General features: G+C 35.0%; 1 protein-coding gene and 1 long non-coding RNA gene across 3 annotated transcripts in view; one reads left to right on the forward strand and one right to left on the reverse strand.

Annotated features, from left to right (window-relative positions):
* Positions 1-1,010: 1,010 nt before the first annotated feature.
* LOC136028811 (uncharacterized) lies at positions 1,011-7,798 on the reverse strand. Its single transcript, XR_010617879.1, has 2 exons — positions 7,721-7,798; positions 1,011-2,485 (listed from the first exon to the last, which is right to left on the reverse strand). It is a non-coding gene; the product is annotated as an uncharacterized LOC136028811 (long non-coding RNA).
* Positions 7,799-7,952: 154 nt separating this feature from the next.
* The window catches only part of LOC136028812 (homeobox protein six1a-like), a 42,657-nt gene continuing 25,040 nt past the window's right edge, over positions 7,953-25,569 (forward strand). Inside the window, exons 1-2 of one of the 2 annotated variants that reach the window (XM_065706719.1) lie at positions 7,953-8,129; positions 17,938-18,146. In XM_065706719.1, the coding sequence (XP_065562791.1) occupies positions 17,955-18,146 (192 nt within the window). In that variant the 5' untranslated portion in view covers positions 7,953-8,129; positions 17,938-17,954. The remainder of the gene's footprint in view (positions 8,130-17,937; positions 18,147-25,569) is intronic. The other variant, XM_065706720.1, reaches the window with a different exon arrangement.

Genomic DNA, 25,569 nt, shown 5'->3' on the forward strand with positions numbered 1-25,569 from the left:
GGCTTGGGGGGCGCGAAGCACCCCTACCAACTAGGTGTTGGGGTGGCGCGAAGCGCCCCCCCAACAGCTAGTATATAATAATATTCATTCCAATATTTTTTTCAAATATTAACCTTTAATAATGAAAAATAAATGGTTGGAAATTTGTTGTTTTTTTCGGTCAAGTTCAATTAACGCTCTGGTCCTTTAGAAGTGTTTGAAGGGACGGTATCCTTGCTCCCGTTTGTGGTAATTTCTTTCCATTTTAAGTTTGATATGATGATTCGTTTTTATTTTCACTCGTTTTAAAATTCATTTGTTTATCTATATTTATCTATTTGGGTTTCATTTAATCATTGAGTAAAGCAAGTATAAGCTATTGTATGACTTTATTTTTGCTCGTCAAATGTTTCAATATGGCTCTTTACTTTTTTTTAGAATTCCATTTTGAATTTTTTTTGACAATTTTTAAATCTTTCGAAATTTTTTGTAAAAAAAAAGACTTGTTTGATAAGCCACAAAGGTTGATGGTAAAAAATTTGGTGAGCAAATAGTATGGGACTCATCAGCGCATTGGCTTAGGAAATTCGACAGTACCTAGAACCTTCATAAGGCTGCATCCTTAAAACAGAAAAATTTGGAGATTCAGAGCCGTAGAAACTACTGTCACTAAAAAGTTTCCCTAATAAAGCCTGCATTATGCAAACGTTGCGCCCAGAGGACTACCAGTGATGGTAAGCTAAAAGCACTACACTCCTCCTTCTCTGCTGATGTGACAATGTACCAATGAAAAAATTATCTGGAGTCAAATTTCAGATCTCATGTGTAAGTAAGTTTGTTTTATTTGTTTACAAGATTTCTATTTGTTTATTGATGTTTCTTAACTAATTTTTTTTCCAGTTAGGCTGCTAAGTTAATAAATATATTTTCAAAAAATAGCTTCGAACAGACAATGCACTGATCCCCCTAAAAGCTCCATGGCCTCTACAGAAGGGAGGAAATATACTAGAGAAATACAAACTCATAAACAGTAAATAAGAAATATTTATTAGTGCAAGAGCTGCCTTCCTTAGAAGGAAACAATATGAAATTCTGAATACAACTTTATAAAAATTCTAGCTGCTTATCTCTTATAGGCACCAAACCCAAGAAGTGAAGTTAGGTTAATCCTAATGAAACAATTTTTACTTCATAATATGCAGAATAATTGTAGCTAAAACATGTTGCATGCAGACCCGCTATGCCTTAGCCCCAGCCTCCCCTAAAGTGCAAATATATAGCCCAAAATGTATATTTTGAATGCATTTTCCCACCCGCAACTTGTTTTTTCTAATTTCTGTTTCGTCACAGTTGATTCCATTTACAAGTAAGCAGGATGAAACGTGTTGCGAGAATAGCCGGAAAACATGAAGTTTGGGCTATATATTTGCACATTAGGGGGAGGGTGTAAGGAATAGCAGGTCTGTATGCAAAATGTATTAGCTACAATTATTATGCAATTATAGAGTAAGAACTATTTCATTGGGATTAACCTAAATTCACTTCTTGGGTGTGCTGACAATAAGAGATAGGTACCAAATTCTAAAATAGTTAGGCTACTTATATTATTCCTAAAAGTCTTTCGCATTACTTACCCCGCCCCCCCCCATGTGCAAATATGTAGTGCAAATTTTAATTTCTTCGTCTATTTCCGTATGTCACTGTTAAAACAAAAGGCGAACAAGCAATGTCGACAAAATTAAGCAACTGAAAAATGCATAGTGAGTACATAAATCTGGCTATATATTTTTCCATTTGAGGGGAGGGGGCTAAAGTAAAAAAAGTAAATAAGTAAAAGAACGAAAAACAAAAATTAGGGTGGGAGAAAGAGAAAGTGAAGGAGAGAGAAAAGAGGGAAGGGGAAAGATCTCAGCAGTTTACAAGAGTTTTTACAGCAGTTTACAAGTTAAAATCCACATTAAATGTATAATAACTGCATAATTTATGCCAGTTTTCAAACTAGGGATCCTTAGTTTGGATCCTTAGTATTTTGAGAGTATTACTCAATAAAGAGTACTGAATTTGTGGTGGTACTTACTATAAATGTGCAAGCACATCCAATATCACTTAATTGATGAATTGATCAAACAATTGTTAATCAAAGAACATGCTGGTTTTCTAAATTTGAAATATTTGCGTAAAAAATGCTACTTTTTCTGTGAAATAGCCTGCTTGTGGTTCGCACTACTTCGGTGCAAGGGATCTTACCACAAAAAATAATAAACGGTAGTCATAAACCGAGTTGATGAATACGTCAAGAAACTGGGAGGATAAGGTTGAGGAGCAGGTCCATTCTTCATCACCTGGTGCGCATCTTGGAGTCACATTTGTTTTTCCACACTTGACATATTTCCAGCTCACCTCTTTTGCACCTCGTATGGGGCACTTCCACCACACTTGCCGTGCGCCACCTGTTCACAATTTTGAAATTAGGCAGCCCATCGATTGTGTTACATGTAAGAGTATGCTAAAAAAAAAAGAGACGACTATGGTCAGTATTAACCTTTCTGTTCTCTAGGAATTACATTTCCCCGTGCCCTAAATTTTCCCCGCGACTGAAACATAATACTACAATTAGTTAAGACCCTCACAATGATCAGCTAATTCGGCACGAACGGAGGAGCTAAGGTAAAGGACAATGGCCATTTTGTAGCCGTGGAGCATACCGCAAGAGGTGTGTAGAGAACACCCCTTCTATCTCCCTACAATAGATTACTAAAACTGCACAAAAGTGTACAATTTTGAAAAATATGATACTTTTCAAATGAGTTGTTTTTACTTATTTTAACCCCCGGAAGCGCTCTAAAAAGTCGCTAAAAAAAGAGTCATTGATCAGTTTATCTCTGTAAACATTCCGTTTCTGTTTATTTTGTACCTTGTATTGAATAGATTTTTATTTTCATTGATGTTTTCTTACAATAAACTGGATAAAATTTATTTTACCGAGTGCAAGAACTAAAATACGCTGAATTGAAGTTTTCTTGCAACAAGCTAAATTAGCACATACCCTACCTAATTGTTTTAGTATTTCCGTGATCTGATCTGAATAATGAGGTAATTTGGTAAAAATTTCTTATACAAAAACTGATTACTGATCTGGATTCTATCTAAATAAAAATATTAAAATATCGAATCAGAGTATCATCACTAGCACAGTATATGCCATAGGACAGGATATGGGCCCTAGCTACGCATGCAGTTCGACCTTTGGGGCTACCCCCCCCCCCAAAAAAAATCATATTTTTTTTATAAAATTTCCTTATATTGAACGTCATAAGTGTTTTGAAAAATCTAACCTTGGTAAGCTAGGTCTGAGACAAAATAGGATACAAAAATGCAACATCAAGATAATAATAAATAGTATTTAACAGTATAGATAGTATAGTATAGATAGATATAATAGAATAGATAGATAGTATAACATTATAGATAGGTAGTATAGATAGTAATAAATAGTATAGATAATAATAATAGCGCTTGCCAAATTGCTGTAGTAATACCATTGAAGGTCAATTAGAAGCGGGTAATTGATTTGGAAAAGGTTAATCTGAGACTAAAGGTTAATTTGAGTGATTATCTGGGTAAGACATTGTCAACTTTAGCAACCATAGTCAACATCATTATGACCACAAAACCACTAAATCAATATTTTGTAATGTCAGTTGTTTTTTTTTTTTTTTTTTTTTTTTTTTTTTTTTTTTTTTTTTTTTTTTTTTTTTTTTTTTTTAGAGTCAGCAAGAGCGGGTAGACTGATGGTGGGTAGGGCTGATGCTAATTAATAAAATATTTAAACAAAAATTAGGTTATAGCTAGTGACTTCAACAAGAAAAAAATATCATTTAAAATTGTAAAAGGGACAAAACTTTTTTTTGATGAGCTTTGCCAAAATAACAATGATGTATTTCTATTGTATTAGCAATTTGAATTACTAAAAATAGCGTGACTAATAAGTTCAAATCGAAAAAGTGGCTGCCTGATTTTTAATTTGGCTTTAAGCTGAGTTTTGGCAAAGAAAAATATACATAAAATTATCATCATCACTTCAAATTTTAAGAATACCATTTTTTAATGAGCTTCACCAAACAAAAACAAAATGTTTCTATTATTTTGGCAAAAAGAGGAATCATAAAAAAAGCATCATCAAACAGAAAGTGGTAACGAATTTTGAGCAAAGAGCAACGCAGCCCAATTGTAACCGAAACTATAAAAAAAAATTGATAACAATAGATACGTGAAAATTTGGCTTTTCATGGTGATTCCAAATATATAAAATTCATTAAGTATAAGGTTACCCATCAAAAGCTACGAGCCTGAGAAAATTTACCTGATTTTCAAAAAAGGGAGAAATATCCCCCAAAATCCAAGGAATCTTATCAAAAATTATGCCATCAGAGTCACCATACCAAAGGGCCCTACTTTTGAGTTTCAAGCTCTGATCTTTAAATATGTGGAGTTTTGCATATTTTTTTTCCCACAAGGAAGTTCACGGATGCGTGTTTACTTATTTTGTTTTTTTCTTTGTTCTTCCTAGGGGCGATCGTATCAGTAACCAATTATGACTGTCCATAGCTAATAGTTCTAGAAGATTAGAAGAGGGCTCATTTGACCGAAAATGAAAAGTTCTAGTGCCTTTTTAAGTGACCAAAAATAGAAGGACAACTAGCCCATCTCCCACGCCCTTTTTTCCCCAGTCGTCTGATCAAAATTTTGAGATGGCCATTTTATTCAGTATAGCTGAAACGTCCAATAACTACGTCTTTGGGAATAACATGACCCCGAGGAAGGGCTGCAAGTTATGAAACTACCCATTGTTTGCATATAGTGTTTGTTATTGAGAAGTATACCGATATTTTTCAATGGGGGGGGGATTTCCTGGAAATGAATTTTCTATTGGGATGGAAGTTTCTGGGGGTTAATTCCCCATGAGAAACTATACACAGGGGAATTTTCCAGAAGTTACATAAGAAATTCATTTTATTTGTCCTACTTACTCGTTGGCGATCCCATTTTACAATTAGGTATGCTCTTGAGAAATTGTCCGGGGGGAAATTCTCAGCGGAGTTAGAATTTCTTGGGGAATTTTTACGTAGGGAGACTTACCACGGGAGAAACTATCCATGAGGTAATCATTACCAGTATAAATCTCCACGGCGAAACTTTCTGTGGTAGAAATTTTGCATTGGGGGGGGGATATTTTCCACACAAGAGGGATTCCGCCAAGACCTTAAAAACGAACAGAAACTAAATAAAAAACAAATCTTTATTCAAGTGAAAGTATGCTAAGGAGTATTTTTTGTTTTTCTGGATTAGGATTCATCCTGAATCCAAATTTAATATTCATTTGCGTCAGAAACAAGCTGTACCAAATGAAGTTTACGCAAATGAATGATCTACGATCAAATTCTGATTCTGAAAGCAGGCTATATGTTTTTCTTAGCTTTCTCATTAGCGAGTTACTCAGAATATTCAACAAACAACTATCCCCAAACGGTCCCAAAAAGAAAACTCAAAGAAATGATTGACGGACGACAGCCACGACTAAGACCAATAATGAAGAAATGGGTTGAAGGCTTCGACCGTCAAAGTTTTGCATGTCTATCAGAACAGCACATTAGAAAGACTTTCCAGTCGAGTCCTGGTTCATGCCCTCAGAAGGAAATACGGCAGAAACACTCGGCATTAATGCACAATCCGGGCTCTTGAGAAGGAAACATGCTAAGAAAGTAATTCCTACTTCATAATATGCAGACAAATAGTAGTTAACATATTTTCAAGCCACTTTCACTACACTTTAAATCAACCCCCCCCCTCTCCTTTAATGTGCTCCATTTCTTGATTTCGTCAACTTTTATTCAATTTACGTATCTTAAGTTGAAACACGGGTGACGCATGGTAAAATGCATGAAAAATAATTATATAAACTGGGCTACATATTTGCGCATTAAGCAGTGGGGGTATAACTGGTTTCTTTGTGTGCAGTTGGAGATAATTAACATAGCCTGAGTGAGATAAACTACTATGCAGACAGATTTTAATTAAATATTTAATATATAGAGTTAGTTAGGCTAGGTATTTAATATAATGCATTTTGGGCGGCCTGCTTTTCATAATTCTCTGTTGAAGTTCCCATAATTTTGTCACTAAGTATTATATTTTCAACATATTTTGATATATTTCATTAGGATTAACCTAACTTCACTTCTTGAGTGCGGTCGATATAGTACATAAGTACCGAAACAGCTTCAAAATGTATTAACTGCAATTTTTCTGAAAATTATGAACTAAGGATTGTTTTATTGACATGCTTCATGCTCAGAGCCGAAATTGTGTATTAATACCGTCCCGCGTCCCGCGAGAATGAACGCGGGACTTAAGCAGACTAAATAAGCTTGATGGTAATTTCCACTTAGGTCAGTATCGGTCAGTAACCTATAGTTACTGAGGTCAGTAACCACTTAGGTCAGTAACCTATAGTATCGGTGATGTATGTGTTTCAAATTTCAAGAGATGATACTTGTGTATTATTCAGAACACACTTAAGAAGTGAAGTTATGTTAATCATCATGAAATATACCAAATATGAAGAAAATGTAAGACTAGTAACAGAATTGTGGAAACTACTACAAAGAACTATGGAAAGCAGGCCACCCAGAACGCATTATATTAAATACCAAACCAAAATACCAACACTATATTTTAAAAATTTAATTAAAATATACCTACATAGTAATTTATGTCACTGAGCCTAAGCTAATTATAACCGACTTAAGACAGGCAAACCGATTTGGATTTATAGCAAACCATATAACTGGCTTTCGTATAAAGTGAATATACCAACCGGTGCCTTTTTATGCTCTTTACGAATATAATAATCGCTTCTACCTTAAATTCAAATTTAAGCAATTTTTAACCTAACCTTGTTATAAATAATTTTAGCACTAAGAAAATGTAGTACTATTTTGTCGAAAACGGCACAGAGAAAACGTAGTATTGTTTTGTCGGAAACGACGGATAACTCGTAATTTAATTGAAAATTCGTCATTTTTAAGAGCTTAAGAAGTGCTTAAATTTGAATTTGTGGTAGAAGAGATTATTATATTCGTAAAGAACATAAAAAAGGCATCAAGTGGTATGTTCGCTTTGTTGGTAAGTTAGTTATATGAACTGTCATAATTTTTCAGAATTCGTCATTTTTAAGAGCTATAAAAGTGCTTAAATATCAATTTAAGGGAGAAGCGATTATTATATTCGTAAAGAGCATAAAAAAGGCATCGAGTGTTATATTCACTTTATACGAAAGCCAGTTATATGGTTTTCTATAACACCAATTTTTCTCAGATCGAACAGAGTAAACTTCCTAAATGTGTTCTGAATATTACACAAGTACCCAGGAAATTTTTAATAATTATATTCCGTAGTATAGGCTACAATCAACATGTCCAATACTATACCAATGATATAGCGTGTCACATAAATTGCCTCATACTTAATAATCGTCAAGTATGTTAGACAATTCTCTTCCGGTATAAAAATTGTGCAAAGAGGCGGCACTTTAATCTAAAAGTCAATTAGTATCAACAATAAGTCTGTAACTCTAATTTAACAACCATTATTAAATTCAGCATCAAAAATGTTGGTTATCATTATTATAAAATTAACTATGACAGCATTAACAACCTAACCATAAAATTCTCTTCATTACCAACTATCAACTCCGTCATTCAACAGTGGTAAACCATTATCCAAAATTTATGTACTAATCCCACCTTTGGCACCCATCTATAAAGTCTATTGTCATGCCAACAACTATTCAAAATAATTGCCTCAAAAAACATAGGCGGGGCTTATATTCAAGATAGCCAATGAAAATTAAGCATATTATAAATGGTTCCGCCCACAGTGTAAGAATATCCGCTAAGTGGTAGTCAAGTGAGCTTAGTATACACTTGTCTTTAGAGTTTCGAATTTCGAAGATTAAAACTGATCAGTGTTGACTTTGGACTAAACTGTGGTGGCAATAAAGGTATCACATTTAAAAGCTGTTATTTAAGACGGTTTTTGTCAACAGACACCAGACTATACCGAAAAGGGGAATTGTCTTTATATGTGAAGTAAGTTGATATAGTGAAAACAAACACGTATGGAAATTTAATTCAGGCTCGTGTCTTCCAAGGCATAGGTTAAGTATGAGTTTAGAGAGAGCCAAATATATTTTTAACGTATTAATGCTATAATGAAGCTGGAGGTGGTACCAATATACAATTTGACCTTTTGAGAAGGAAACATCTTAAGAAAACATTTCCTATTTCCTAACAATAGAATAATTACGCTTAATCATTCAGAAAAACACTTCACTTAACTTCAGTGGTGGATCTGGGGGGACCCTGACCCCTCCAATATTTCTTCTGGCGCCCAGATTCCTTGTTTTTTCAATCTTTTTTAAAAATAAATCTGTCAATTTGATCAATTATTTGCACCCTTGTCACATTGCCCGTCCCCCCCCCCCACCAAGATTTTGCTCTAAATCCACCCCTGCTTTACTTTACCTCCTTACCATATAGCCGGAATTATATATATTCCGAACATTTTTCCGTTTTTAGATTCTGCCAACGTTGGCTCAGTTTGAGGTATTAAGTTGAAACACAATTATGATGCATGGCAAAATACAATGGAAATTTATAATTTGGGGTGTATATTTGTACATTAGGGTGGTTGGGGGTAAAGTAAGTTTAAGTGTTCTTATGAATTAATGAGAGATTAACTACAATTGTTCTGGGTTTTATGAAGCAACAGTTGTCTTCTTAGCTTGTTTACATTTCAATAATAATCAATTCAATAATAAATTTAAATTTCAATAATAAAATTCAATAATAAGCTTGTTTACATTTCAATATGGCTAATTGTATTGTGATGTCACATTTTTATTTTGTCTTGTATAAGGCACTCCAAGTGTAGCCTATAATGACATTCACATCATAAGCTTGCTTCAGTGATTTTAAGAACTCAATTGGAATTCCTGCACTAACTGATATTTTTTTCTGGATCTGGTAATAAGAAGGGGAGAACTTAACAAAAAAAATCAGCATGCAACCCAACGGTCCAAGTCGAGCAAATACCGATTTCCTGATCCTCTGCCTTTTGGCCGTAAATTTTGTTAGCAAAATGAGCCCGTCCACAAGCAAATAATCCGTGACACAAGGACGCTCCTTACACATATAATGGTCAATATTGTCACAGTTATAACCCGCCCCCTCCTCCGCTATTTTTTATTGCTGCAATAATGGTTTTATATCCGTTAACGGGCAACCATTTCATTGCCCGCTTTGTATTATTAGTCTATTTGGGCATTCTGAAACAATCAGACATTTGTATCGTTTAAAACTATTAAAAAGATAGATTGAAGAAGAAACCATGATAATCTGATTAATAGAACCTTCTACATATTATAAATTGAGCATTTTGTTATTGTGGTGTTTTCTTCAGAATTTTCAAACATAGCCTAGGGTTATATATGTCCCCATTAGGAGGGAGGGAGCGCGTCACGGCATTCTGTCCTCCTGTTAATTATTTTTTTATAGTATTTTCATTACAGTCCACTACAAAATGAAAAAAAAATTACCATTTGTGGTAAAAACACCATTTGTGATATTATAATAATATAATACATAACCTAACAGTTCAAAGGGGGATGAAAAAATCATAATCTTAATTTGTACAGTATTTGGTGGATTGAAAGGTCGTTCCCTGTTAATTCAATTCTGGGGAGACCAAAAATGACATCAGAACTAAAAAATCGCATCATCTAGTGCCTCATTTTCACCCTAAGGGGGGTGGAGCCGTTTTTTGCTATTGGCCTACTTTAGCTTTTAACAGTACTTCATTGCATTTTCACGCTCGTTAACTCAAATATGAACTAATATTGGATCTCTGTTAGTATCAATCTGATTCCAGAAATGCGGGGGGGGGGGGTAATTTTACTTACACTGATATTTTTGTTTGCTGGAAGCTTCTTTTTTTTCATGGCTAAAGAGTGCAATCTAGAGCAGAAGATTGTCTTCAAATGTTCTTTAAGGTATGTCTTGACTCTCCCACTCTTATGTTCAACCTCACCCTTTAGTAATAAGAGGGGGGGGGGATAACATCAGAAGATTGCCATTTCAACCTCGTTCTTGGATTTGACAAATCCGAATACTATTGTAAGACAGCCTGAAAAGTAAAAGTTAAAGCAAAAATGACCAAATAGGAACACTTCAATCACAACGTTGTTTTCGATTACAATGACTGAAAGAATTACGACTGCGTTCTTACGACTTACGAGAATTACGACAGAAAAAATTATGACTGCGCTCTGCGTTCTTGAATAAAACACAAAATTTAGCTAAATCACATTGATTATCGAGATTAAACGGTCCAAAGAAATGCTGAGGGTGCTTGTTCCAGGGCAAAGTTTATAAGCAATAGTGCAGAAAAGGTCACTCTTTTTGCGAGTGCATCGAATGCTATCACAATCACATTTACATCTGTATTGAATCAGTTTTAGAATACCCTCATGATCAGGCGTATAACGCAATAAGGGGCTGAAAGTTTTCAGCCCCAGTCGTAGTACTTTCAGCCTTCGAACTTTCAGACAGAGCAATTCTAGGCCCAGATTTCGAGCGATTCCATATATGCTATCAAGCGAATTTTTCAGAATATTTCGGTGTTCCTTGTGTGCGAATACAGGATAAACTAAGATTACGATTTTTCATGCATCTCTGACGTCGTTTAGGGTTAAAATGGGGCACTAAATGAAAAATTTTTACGATTTTAATGTCATGCTCTGTCCCCCAAAACTTAAATTAACAGGAAACAAAATTTCGATCTTGAAAATATTTGAAAAGTTTAAATTCAATTTCCCCTACTTTTCTTCCTTGTTTCCATGAAAAAGAGGTATTTCTTATACCTCTGGTAATTTCAACCGTTGAAATTACCCTCTGGCGCGGGTAATTTCAAACGACTTTGAATATCTTATTAAGCAATTTCTCTTATTTTGGTGTTCATTTATTTGTGAATACTGCACAAATTAAAATTCTGATTTCTAACCCCCTCTGACCTCGTTTAGGGTACAAATGGGATACTAAGGGACGACATTTTCCTATTCTGATATCATTTTCAGTCTCCCCGGTTTTTAATTAAAATGGAATAAAGTTTCAATCCAGAAAATATCGAATAGATTCAAATTTGAGATTCCCCTCTCCTTTCTCCCTCTTTTTCCAGAAAAAAGGGTTTTTTTGCATGATTGATTTTGGATATGGTATTAAGCAAATTTTTCTGAACATTTTGGTGCCAAAAATATTTCTGTTGCTCAAATGTCGAGGTTTGACCTTTTTTTGTAGTTTGTCATAGGCATAACTTATCCTAAGAGGTTTTGACCGAGGTTTGAGCTTATCCAAAAGAAACAAAATATGAAGCGCAGGCTGGTTTTGTTGTGGGTCTTGGTTGCTGGCTGACTAGGTCGGAAAACGAAAGGCAGTGTCAGTAATTTTCAGAGAGGCAATGCAGAGGCCCAAGTGTTGCATTAGTAAAGCTATGAGGTAAACCTACGAGTGATATTATGCTACTAGAAGAAAATGACACTTCTCATCGTGGAGGTCAAGGAGGGAAGCAATTTGTGTTTTTTTTTTTTTTTTTTTTTTTTTTTTTTTTTTTTTTTTTTTTTTTTTTTTTTTTTTTTTTTTTTAGTGAAAATATCCAAATGGCATTCTCTATGAAAATACCATAAAAGTTATTTCAAAATCGAAGGCGAGCAGATTTATGTCTTTTTTTCAATTTAATCAATGAACATACACGAAAAAGACATTTTAAATCAAACTACAAAAAATAGTTATTTTTCGAAATCTAAGGAAGGGGAAAGTGCCCTCCTCCCTACTGACGTTCTTGCACAATAACCCAGTGGTGATAAAAGCTTAAAAACTTGTTAAATCAATCTAATGATATATTTGAAAATGGATCTACATCCCAATTTAGGTCCTAGAACCGTCACATTTATTCAATATGATCATCTACTGGGATTGATATAAATAATATAGGTAGGGTATTTGATAAAGTTAACATTTCCATAATTTTCTTCTGCAACATCTACTCCAATTTGTTTGAAATAACTTTTATTCAGGGATGGATACAAAATTTATGCAAAGGAGCGAAATGGGTTCCTTCACTGGTATTTTTTCCATTTTCCCCTGTTAATGTGTATTTAGTTCAATTTTCAATATTCTGTGGGTTGGGCACGTGCCCCTGCATTTTTCTTTCTATGGATCCACTCCTGCTGTTTGTGATACTGAAGATCGTTTTTTTTATGAAAGAAAAGCAAAAAAACAAACACACATTAGAGAAAACAAACAGACAGTTCGATTATTGACAAAACACTTGCATAAAGCAAGTGAAGACCCTAAATCTAAAAACAATACCATAAATCATACGTCTAATCAGAAGTCTTAACATTAGTCCTATGAATTTCATATTTGTTAAGAAGTAGACTAACTTACTATTATTAATAGAAATAACCGTTTTATACAGTTTATCTACATTATTTTATGTCTTATTTATTAGAGACGACTAATAAATATTTCTAGTTTTTTGTAAGGCTATAAATAGGGGACTAATACTTATTTTCTTAGGGGGGGGGCTCTTGCTACCCCCTCCTGAGGGACTGCCAGATCTAAAAAATCATATAGACCATATGACGTTCGCCATGTGTGATGGTAATATGACGTAGTTGGTGTGATATGTTCCATGCGTGGCACGAAGAGGAGTGGTGTCGTGGAAGTATACCACCCATGGTGGCACATTTGTACCATCAAAAACATACTAGCTGGTGGAGAGGGAACAGCTCTCCTCATAGGAAATCATAGGAATTATATGTTTTCATGTCATCTTTACGTTTTCGTGTCTTTTCTCCGATCTTTAATACTCCAAAACAACTTTCTGCGAAATCTAAATATATGCCTCAAAAGAATTTTAAACATCACAAGTTCTGTTGTTTAAGCTTATCAGCCTCCCTAGTCAAAAGTCGAATCCAAGATATTTCCTTGAATTCCATAAACCTGTTGAACCCATGCATCGTCGATTAGTTTTCTTTAGAATTCTCTCCTACTTGTAACACACCCCAATAGAAAGGTGTCGGAAAAAAATTGTTTCTTTTATTACTGAGCTCAAGTGGCCCACAAGGAAGGGTGGGACTTTATTTATGATGAAGCAGTGGTGGTTTTAGGCCTCGTAATCTGGGGAGAAGGGCCAATTATACCATAAGAGTGTAAAAATATAAAGTAAAAAGATTCACAAAAACTGGGGGGCAGCTCCCCCCCCCCACTGTCCAGGCCTGAAACCACCACTGCGCGGAAGAACGGGGGAGGGGCTTTATTTACCTGTAAGGGTGGGATAAAACTTTGAAAGTGTATATTCAGCAATATTTGAAAAGGCTGACTTTTTTCTGACAAAATATCTTTTTTTTCCTTTTCCTAAGGCTTAAATTTCCATCAAATAAAGATTAAAGAATTTTTAACATTTTTAACTGTTTTTGCAGAATAGCAGAAATAAATACGAATTGTCATTTTGACAATTATCTATCCGACGAAGAGAAGATTTTCTTTCTTCTTCTTCTTTTCTGCTGGCTTCAAAATTAAATTTGGCTCGAATTTGAAAATATACTCTTTTATCCTTCCAGTAAACAAAATAAAATTTAATCCATCTAAAAGATAATATAAACAAAATAACAAAACAATCAACGCCTAGAGAGACTAAAATGCGGGGGCTCGTTGATCTTGCAAATATTTAGCCGAAAATGGCAGGATGGCAGAAGGTGTTTTCATACCAATGCCTATCTGTCTACATAGATTTAAAATACTGCCCTACTCAAAACTTCAATTGGAATCTGGGTGACCACAAGCGGGAGAGGTGGGCAATTCTCTTCTTCTGGAATTAGAAATAAGTAAATTCTTTCTGCTTTACTAGTAACCAACTCCACGACTTACCAGAAGTCGTGGAATTAGAGTTTTAGTAATTTTTTACTGAATGAAGGCGGGGTGTGAGTCGCTATATTGAAAATGCCAGTTGCCCTCCTTATCCCATTGAAAATTATGGCCCCGATCCTAAGTAACATTTAATTCCACCTGACGTGACACAAAGGTTAACGAGCGAACGGGAGCAATTCTTGCATATAAAAATTAATTACCGTTTGAATAGCTGCTGAAAACTACTTTTCAATCCCCTAAACAATTTTGGTTTAAAAAAGAAACAAGGCTCAGTCCCACATAGCGCTATTACTGGTGGGATTCTTAAGAAACTTGCCGAGTTCACATTCATACCATATCAAGTTCCTGGTAACGAACTGTAAGTAAGGGGGGACTCGGCTCAATAGTATTCGAAACTCAAAAAGCCAGAACTTTAATATCAGTAGATACATAAAAAATCAACTCATTACGCTAATTGCAAATATAAGGGATTCATAAAGTTTAGTGTTACCCATCAAAAGTTACGAGCCTGAGTAAGTTTGATGTATTTTTGATATAGTGGGAAACACTCCCTAAAATTCAAGGAATCTTAATGAAAATCATGAGATCATATTTAGCGTACCAGACAACCCTGTTGCGGAAGTTTCAAGCTCCTATATACAAAAATGCGGAATTTCGCTATTTTTGCCAGAAGCTCGATCATGGATGCGTGATTATTTGTTTTGTTCTTTTGTTTGTTTTTTCCCCAGGGTGATCATAATGAAATAATAGTCCTAGAAGATTGGGAGAGGGTCCATTTTAATGGAAATTTAAAGTTATCTTGGCCTTCTTAAGTGACCAAAAATATCGGAGGGTTATTAGGCCCCTCCCATGCCCATCTTTCCTCAAAATTATCTGATCAAAATGTTGAGATAGCCATTTTGTTCAGTAGAGTTGAAAGATCAAATAACTGTGTCTTTTGGTGTAAAACAAACCCCCGCAGTCCGTGGGGAGAGGCCTTTTAAGTTGTGGAATTTATCCGATGTTTACGTATAGTATTTCTTCTTGGGAAGTATAAAGGAATTTTTCGGAGTGGGGTTGTGTTTGGGTTGAATTTCTAAATGGAGAATTTTCCTTGGGGAGGGGAATTTCTGGGGTGAATTTTTCTTTAGTAGGTAAATTTCGTGGGGTGAATTTTCCAGGAGAAATGATACGATGGGGATAGGAGGTTGACAGAATTACTATACGATTTTTTTTTAATTGTCTTACCAAATCTTTCATGTAGAGATGTTCCGGGGAAATTGCGCGAGGGCTATACCACGCGTGTCACGATTTCTGGGAAATGATTTCCACGGAAGGTGGAATTTCTGGAGTGATCTAAAAACGGATGTGAGATTAAAGTCTTATTTAAATGAAAGAATGCTAAGAATAATTTTTCAGGCAAAATCGGCCCCAAGCAATTTTATAGGGAGGAGGGATTTTCAATTCGGATGAAACTGTCTGGAGGGAATTTTACGAGGGTTGTGTTGGATGAAATTTCCATACAGTTTTCCGTGAGAAGGAGGGGTATATTTCATGGGGGCTGAGCCAGATTTAACGAAATTATTTGGAAAACAATGAGAAATTAAATAAAAAAACAAGTTTTTTTAAACTGAAAATAGGGAGCAACATTAAAACTCAAAATAAACAGAAATTATTCCATATATAAAGGGTTACCCCCTCCTTAAGTCCTTGCTCTTTATGCTAAAGCTTGACGGTTTGTTCAAATTTTTTTAATAGAGACTAATGAAACACGGAGGTTGTTTAATTAAAATAGGGAGCTTTTTTAAAAATGTTAGGAACTTAAGCTTAAAGAGCAAGGTATTGAGGAAGGGGCAACTTTTCATATACAATATATATCTGCCAAAATTGATATGCAAATTTTGTTTTAATTTTTCAAATTCGAAATAGCATTAGTCAAAAACGTTCAGAAATTTAATAATAAAAAAGTATTTTTAACTGAAAGTAAGGAGCGACGTTAAAACTTAAACTAACAGAAATTATTCCGTATATGAAAGGGACTGCCCCCTCCTCAACTCTTTGATCTTTGCGCTAAAGTTTGACTCTTTGTCACAACTCTTCTTTTTAAAACAAAGAGTCAAACTTTAGCCTAAAGAGCGAGGCGCTGAGGAAGGGACAGCCCCTTTCACATACGGAATAATTTCCGTACGTTTTACGTTTTAATGTCGCTCCTCACTTTCAGTCAAAAAATCTTTTTTTCTTTCTTTTAATATCTTACCAGGGTTTAACAAGCCTCTGAGTTACAATCAGCGGCGTAATTTTGTCAAAATCCTAGGGGGAGGGGCAAAGTTGGAGCTAATTTTCCCAATTCAAATGAAATTGCACTAAAACTGAAGAATCAGCGATATAGTACCATACAAATAAACTTATACTAAAGAAAACTGACCCCTTTCTGTGGGTACTTGACTTATGCATGCTTATCTTAGTTTTGACAAGATTTCTAAAGAAACTAAATTTCAGCTGCTGGGGGATGGCGATACAGGGTCTGGAGGGGAGGGACAAACCAAGGTCTGGGAGGGTCAGTTACCCCCTACTTCATAGTAGATTACACCCCTGGCGACAATAGGCTTCACAAATTCGACACTTTGACAACAATTTGACACAATTCGTGCTATACGAAACCTTTTACCTGGTGCTGATAATCTCAGGCTATTGAATGCACATAGAAAAGATTCTGTCAAATGGACCCTAATCGTTATTATCGCCTTAATCCGCTAGGTCTAGAAAAGAAGATCAACCAAAGGAGAAGGCATCAATGATACCATATGTTAAAATAATATACAATTTTTATTGTTTTTAGAGGGATACCGTGATAATGGGACCACGATTTGAAGGAAATCATCAAACTAAAACGGTCACCAACGATCACCAGAACTTGATTTCGCTCGACAGTTGCTATTGATATTTACTTTCTTAAAAAACACAATTATAACTCCTTACATTTTACATCTACTACACTGATGGAAAAACATACGCTTTTGTTGGCGTGCAGTAGTAAAATTTAACCATTTTTCTAGACACATCAAAAAATAGCGAAATAAACAAGAAGCAAAAAAAAAGAAAAAAGCTTACCACAAAAAAAGAAAAAAACACAAAACAAAAAAGATCAATCTCCTTCACAATATCCCCTCCAAAATAAATAAATACCTCCCAACAACCATACACCCCCACTATCACTCATCCACCCACTCCTCTCTGCCACCCTCAACCAACCAGACCTCCCTACCACCTCCTTCTCAGCCATTTAACCATTCTTTCTTAGATATTCAACCATTTCAACCATTCTTTATTAGATATTCTTTTAATTTTCTCTTAAACTCTAGAAGATGCTGAGCCGTTCTAATCCTCACTGGTAGAGTCGATTATGATCGATTATTTCGATTATGCTTGATAACCCAACAATTCTAATTTGGGCTAAGAAATCGACAGAATAATTTTTGAGATTCAGTTTCATTTGGGCCTCTCCCAGCTTTAAGAATGTTAATCGTTTGGATTAACTGGTCATTTTGTTTTCTTTTTCACTTTACAATATTTTAGTATATCAACTATGCTAGATGAAATGAATAGACTTTTTAATGATTAAACACCGGTGTTTGGAAAAAAAAACTGATTTTATTTCACACTAAATTAAAGCTTGTATACTAACTGCCACATCTCTGCGAAATCTATTGCCCCCAGGGACGTCTATTGCTCCCAGAATAAAAAAAAGTCTAGGTAAAATAACAACACATTCTTTGATGCTATGAAATTTTGAAATATAGTTATTATGCTGCTGGGTTTGAACTTCAGGTGCTGAGGGAAATTTTACTCTAGTAATAACTGGCTGGAGTAGAAAAAAAAGTCCCTGAAAAAAAAACTATAAAAGATAATTAGCTAAACTTCCTCATTCTAGCACTGAAGACCAGACTGATGATGTCAGATTTAGCATCACATTTTCTACCGTCTGTTGGTGGCATGATGGGTAATATGATGGGTGGGATGTCATCAATGATGCCACAAATGGCGACTCACCACCAGTCCCAGAACATCCACAGCCAAGGTGCCAGTTCAATGATGCCGTCCTTTGGTTTTACCCAAGAACAAGTTGCGTGTGTATGCGAGGTAATTTATAAATCTATATGGTTCGCTGTATCATCGTAAAGCGAATCATAGGACGCGAAATGAGACATACCTGTTACGTTTTTTTGCTTTTGTTTTTACCAGGTCATTCCTCATTGGAGTTGTCGTAAAAGCTTCGGAGGGGGCTCACTTGATTGGAAATTGAAAGTTTCCGTATCAGTAGTGGCAGAACATTCCAGTAATAGAAATTGAAAGTAGGAGTCAAAGGTGAATTGAGGGCAAGCAGTCTCCCTCCCTGACCCCATTTAGCACTGGGCAACACAGTGTGACCCTCAACACTGGTAAAAATTTTAACATAGCCGTTTTATTCAAAATAGCCAAAGTGTCTGGAATATCTCAGGAACGGCAGAGGGTAATAAGATAAAAGTTTTTGACAAATTAAGGGGGATATTAAACCAAATTAAAAGGCGTTATGTACATCTTTGTTGTGAAAAGAGCGTATGTGGAATATCTTAGGAAGTTCTAAGGGCCTTAAATTGAAACTTTCAGGAACTGTGTAGAGGGATATTGAGCTAAATTCAGTGTCGACCCCCCCCCCAGGCTAAGGGCATCCAAGTTTGCAAAAAGACGCATCCAAAACATATCGGTAACAATTAAGGGTATTTATTATAAGCTTCAAGCAATGCTGAGGGGGATGTTGAACCAAATCAAAAATCTGTTAAGACGGTGCGAGCAGTGAAGATGTTAAAAGTAGAATAGCCAAGGCTCAGGGTGTTTTTTTTTCACGGTTAAAAAAAAGTTTGGAAGGATAGGAAGATAAGTCTGCAAACCAAGACAAGAATATTGGAAGGTACGTAGATGACAGTAATCAGATATAGCTCTGAAGCATGGCGCTTCGAAAAGCGGATTAAGATTTACTTGATGTTTTCCTGAGAAATTGCCTACGGATTGTTCTGGGTACCCGGCTGACTGACCGCATTTGAAACAGTAGGCTGTACGAAAAATGTGGTTTAGTCCCGCTTTCTAGGGCTATTATGAAGGAAAGGTTGAGATGGCTAGGGCACGTTCAGCAGGTGAGGGATGACAGATTACCAAAGATTGTCCTTTACGGCCAACCGTCTAGGACTAAATGTAAAGCAGGTCGTCCTCGTCTGGGGTGGGAGGATGTCATAAAGAAAGATTTAAAGAAATGAGAACTTCCTGAGAGGGTGTAAAGAGAGAGGCCTTTAATAGATTGGGATGGAGGAGGAACGTGTCTAGCTGTGTTGGCCTCAGACGCCTTGATGCTAGGGTGAGTTGTTAGTAGTAGTATCTCACGGACGACTAAAAGTATTTAGTTGAAACTTTTAGGGAGTAATTGAAGGGAAGAGTAGTTGAACTAAATCGAAAGAGCCTATAGGAGTCCAGGCTGCAAAAGAGCATATATATAATATCTCAGGAGTGGCTGGAATGTATCTAAAATGTCTAAGGAACAGCTATAGGTGGTAAGTTGAATATTTCACGGAACGATGAGGAACACCTTTATATAAATTGGAGCATACTGTGTGGATCCAAGTTGTTTTAGGGGCGCATAGGGAAGGCTGGGGGTAATAGCTAGAAACTTTCAGGGAATGTTTAGGGGGGATGTTAAACGAAATCATAACACTATGTATGTCCAGTCTGTCAAAATGGTGTATTTGCAATGTTTTAGGAAAGGCTAAGGTTATTATGCTAAAAATGTTAGGGTATGCTGAGCAAGATCTTAAACTAAATCAAAACACACAATATATTTTCAGGTTGTCAAAAGAGCGTACAATATCAGAGTAAAAGACTCAGGGCACCAAGTTGGAGCTTTCAGCGAATTACAGAAATAAGACACTATGCACAACTAATTTGTTAAAAGGATGTTCTTCAATATCTCACGGACGGCTAAGGGTATTACGTTGAATCTTTTCGGAAATACTGGCAGCTAAACTAAATCAAAAGACAATGTGTAGTGTATACATCCAGGTAGTCAAAAGAGCGTATCTGCAATATCTGACTGACGGTCAAGGGTATTAAGTTGAAACATTTAGAATGTTTGAGGGGAATGGGGAGTCAAACTAAATAAAAAAAAAAACACATTTGTGGATCCACTATTCCAATGTTCCTGTCTGTCATATCTCAGGAATGGCTACGGGTATCAAGTTGGAACCTTCAGGATACGTTGAGGGGTATGTCGAACTAATCGAACTACACTTTGTGCATCCCAAATGTCAAAAGTACGTATCTGAAACAAATCAAGAATGGATAAAGATATTTAGTTGAAACACTCAGGGAATAATGGTGGATGATTAAGCATAAGACACTGTGTTGGAAGCGGCAATATCTGCAATATCTCAGGAATAGCTGAGTATATTAAGTTGGAAATTTCTGGCTACATGAAAGGGGACTTTGAACTAAATCAAAACTCGCTACGTGCATCAATGTTGTCTAAAGGACGTATCTGCTATATCCCAAGGAGTGGATTAGAATAATAAGTTTAAACTTCCAATGAGTCTTTAATGAAATGTTGAACAGCATACGAACACACAACGTCCATCCAAGATGTTAAAAGGCCGCATCCACTATATCCTAGATAGGTCTAAAAGGTATGAAATAGAAGCTGAAGGGATCCAGTTGAATTCTTGAGGGAGTATTGGACGTGAGGATCAAGCAAATTTTAAATTTTGAATTTGGACGACAACTATTCTTAGAATTTGCTGTAAATTTTGTTCAAAAATGAAATAGCAAGCCAAAACCTTCGTAAGAAAACCGAAAAAAAAACTGAAAAACCTTCCCAATTATTCCTTTTATTAACGAATAAAAAATAAATAACCAATAAATAAATAATAATAATAATAACCTAAGAGTCATTTACCAAATTCGACTGTTTTCCAAGATACCAAGAAGCTATTCAACTAGAACTTCACCATAATTCGAACTATTTGTGCCTGTGGCAGGTGAATAACCTAATAATAATAATAATAACAATAATAACAATAAATAACCAAAATATTTACGTTTCCTCGCCACGTTTTGTACAGAATATACAAAAACTTCTCCTTCGCAAGAAGCCTTTAAAAGCAAAATAAAGAGCTACATTAAACCAAGGACTAGCAGAGATAAAGTCGGTTTATTATTCAAGCTTAAAATGGGCATAAATCACAATCGATAACTAAATGAAACCCAAAAAAAACGAATAGAAACTAACCGAATACGAATGGAAAATTCCACAAGCAGGAGTAGGGCTAGTGCCCACTCATTCTCCAAAAACAAGAAAGTTGTTTTCGCTTATCAAAAAAAATATTTGAAATATTTTCTCTGTTGTAACATTAAAAACCTAACATTTTCAGGAATGAATATCAACACATATTAAACTATCGATTCACATTTCATTAGTGCTTTTCAGTAATCTTGGTCATTATGGCAATTTTCTTTCTTTTTTTAATTGATGTAACGACAAACAAAAACTCACAGCTCGAAATAAAAACCACTTTGAATAATAATTGTTATGCTTTCATCCTAGTCTTTAGAAAGCATGAGAGAGTCCTATTCTTTTTTGTGGTAATTTTTGTTAGTTTTAGGTTTGAGTTGATTACTGATGGTAATTTCTTTTTGTTTTGTGTTTCGTGTATTAACTGACAGAGAGTTATGCTCGTTTACAGCTTGAAATTTCATTTAATTCTCCTTATTTATTTTTCCTTATTTTATTTTTATTTATATTTATATATTAAATATAATACAAATTATAAATTTGACTACTTAATATAAATTTGACAACTTAATTTATATTTATATATTTTTATATATTAATATTTATTTTTACATACTTATATATTAAATATAAATTGGACTACTTAATTTATATTTATAATTCTCCTTATATATTTTTCCTTAATTTATTTATATTTATATTTATATATTAAATGTAATATAAATTATAAATTTGACTACTTAATATAAATTTAACAATTTAACTTATATTTATATATTTTTATATATTAATGTTTATACTTATTTTTATATATTTATATATTAAATATAAATTTGACTACTTAATTTATATTTATATATTTATAATTGTAAACATCAAAAACAAGAAGAACAATAGGGAATTTTTTAAGACAGTGGGAAACAAATTAGAATGAATATTTCGGCCCTATGCCCAAGGGCCGTCCTCAGCAATACAAATAAGAAAAAACAACTTACAAGAGGATAAAACCAATAAAACTAAAATGAACAGTTTTTCAAAACAGTCCCAGCATCCTTACCTCAGTACTGATAAATAAATTGTTATGAATAAATTCAGACTGATAAATAAATTGTTATGAAACGAGGCAATTCATTGAAATGAAAGAAAATGATTTAAAAACACGTTTTTAATGCCAGCCTAGCTTTTTTCGCTGCTGATCTTATAGGTCTATTTGTGACAGGTTCTATGTTAATATCTATTGGTTTTGTATAATATCAAACAGTTCGTGGTAACGAACTGTAGTAAGGAGCGACCAGGCTCAATAGTAACCAAAACTCTAAAAAATGGAATTTTTATGTCAATAGTTACATCAAAAGAATCGCATTTTAATGCTGATTTTAAATATATAAATTTCATCAAGATTAGTCTTACCTGTCAAAAGTAAAATTTGCCTCATTTTAGAAAATAGGGGGAAATACCCCCTAAAAGTCATACGATCTTAACGAAAATCACATCATCAGATTCAGCGTATCAGAGACTCATTGTAGAAGTTTCAAGCCCTTATCGACAAAAATGTGGAATTTCACATTTTTTGCCAGAAGACATATCACGGATGCGTGTTAATTTGTTTTTTTTGTTGTTTTTTTTCCCCAGGGGTGATCGTATCGACTCAGTGGTCCTAGAATGTCGTGAAAGGGCTCATTCTAACGGAAATTAAAAGTTCTAGTGCCATTTTCAAGTGACCAAAAAAATTGGAGGGCACCTAGGCCCCCTCCCACGCTCATTTTTCCCCAAAGTCACCGGATCAAAATTCCGAGATAGCCATTTTATTCACCATAGTCGAAAAACCTAATAACTATGTCTTTGGGGACGACTTAATCCCCCGCAGTCCCCGTGGGAGGGGCTGCAAGTTACAAACTTTGACCTGTGTTTACATATAGTAATGGTTACTGGGAAGTGTACAGACGTTTTCAGGGGGATTTTTTTGGTTTGGGGAGGTTACATGGGAGGATCTTTCCATGGAGGAACTTCTCATGGGGGAAGAGACTTTCAATGGAGGGGGCGCAGAATTTTCTAACATTATTTAAAAAATAATAATGAAAAAATAAATATGAAAAGTTTTTTCTACTGAAAGTGAGGAGCAGCATTAATACTTAAAACGAACAGAAATTATTACGCATATGAGGGGTTTACCTCCTCGTAATACCTCGCTCTTTACGCTAAATTATTTTTAGTAATTTCAACTATTTATTCTACGGCCTTTGTGATTCAGGGGTCATTCTTAAGGAATAGGGACAAAATTTAAGCTTTAGTGTAAAGAGCGAGGTATCGACGAGGGGTGATCCCCCTCATATACACAATAAAACATACGAATATAGAAGTTCGCTACGTAAGTTAATTCGAAAGTCACGTATATTTTTTACTTATTAAAACGTTAGTAAAAAATTAAACGTTATAGTTGCCTTTTTATGTAATCAAAAATTTGAAGGGCAACTAGGCCTCCTCTCTCGCTCCTTATTTCTCAAAATCTTCCAATTATAACTATGAAGAACCCATTTAGTCCAAAAAAATTAATATACAAATTTCGTTTTAATTATTTATGCGCGGAGAGCCAATATAAAAAAATGCATTAATTTAAAAACGTCCAGAAATTAATGTCGCTCCTTACTTTCATTTAAAAAAACCTGTTTTTTTTTTGTTTAATTTCGTAATAAAGCACATGGTCTGGGAAGCATTTACTGGCAATAAACTAAGCGATGAAAGCCTCTCTTTCTCGTTAAGTTACATGATAAAATAGAAATGGTGTTTACAGGAACCAGGTCTAGTATAGCATCTTAGTGGATTCCATCAACCCCTTGTCAATAAAAGTCTCATTTCCTCATATCTGCATTTAGTGTCATCGCATTGATAAACAAACACAACGAGTTGAGTTGGCCAGTTTATTTATTTATTTAGCAGGATTGTGCAATATTACTACAGAAACCTGTTCTGTATTCTCAAGCTTTGCGTTCAGAAAAAAGGCGTCTGGCCATAAATCCCCACAACCCTGCATGCAATTTTTGCTTAGTATAAATTCCAGGGGTTAAGCATTATTTGCTGCAAGCTAAAGGCAGATCTAGATCAAACTCTTGGGGGGGGGCAATATGACAAGGGTGCCAAAAATTGAACAAATTGACAAATTTATTTTTAAAAAGGTAAATAAAAGAGAAAAACGAATGAGGGCAGCAGATTTTGTTGGGGGGCACGGTCTTCTAATCACTCACACCCAGATCCACCCCTACTGCAAGCACAAGTAGTTCAAATTATAGTAAAGTTCTAGTTGAATTCTTGGTATTTTGGAAAGCAGTCGAATTTGGTGAATCAAACAGTTCGTGGTAACGAACTGTAGTAAGGAGCGACCCGGCTCAATAGTAACCAAAACTCTAAAAAATGGAATTTTGATACCAATAGCTACATCAAAAGAATCGCATTTTAATGTTGGTTTTAAATATATAAGTTTCATCAAGTTTAGTCTTACTCATCAAAATTTACGAGCCTGAGAAAATTTGCATTATTTTAGAAAACAGGGGGAAACGCCCCCTAAAAGTCATAGAATCTTAACGAAAATCACACCATCAAATTCAGCGTATCAGAGAACCCTACAGTAGAAGTTTCGAGCTCCTATCTATAAAAATGTGATATTTTGCATTTTTTGCCAGAATGCAGAACACGGATGCGTGTTTATTTGTTTTTTTTTTGTTTTTTTTTTCCAGGGGTGATCGTATCGACCCAGTTGTCCTAGAATGTTGCAAGAGGGCTCATTCTAACGGAAATGAAAAGTTCTAGTGCCCCTTTTAAGTGACAGAAAAAATTGGAGGGCACCTAGGCCCCCTCCCACGCTAATTATTTTCCCAAAATCAACGGATCAAAATTCTGAGATAGCCATTTTATTCAGCGTAGTCGAAAAACCTTATAACTATGTCTTTGGGGACGACTTACTCAACCACAGTCCCCGTGGGAGGGGCAACAAGTTACAAACTTTGACCTGTGCTTACATGTAGTAATGGTTATTGGGAAGTATACAGGCGTTTTCAGGAGGATTTTCTTGGTTTGGGAGAGGGGCTGAGAAGAGGGGGATATGTTGAGGGAACTTTCCTTCAGAATTTGTAATGGGAGAAGAAAATTTCCATGAAGGGAGAGCAGGATTTACTGGCATTATTTAAAAAAAAAATTAAAAAATAAAAGGGAAAAAGCTTTTTCAGCTGGAAGTAGGGAACAGCAATAAAACTTAAA

This window comes from Artemia franciscana, chromosome 7 (genome assembly GCF_032884065.1).
Source record: "Artemia franciscana chromosome 7, ASM3288406v1, whole genome shotgun sequence".
Taxonomy (NCBI): domain Eukaryota; kingdom Metazoa; phylum Arthropoda; class Branchiopoda; order Anostraca; family Artemiidae; genus Artemia; species Artemia franciscana.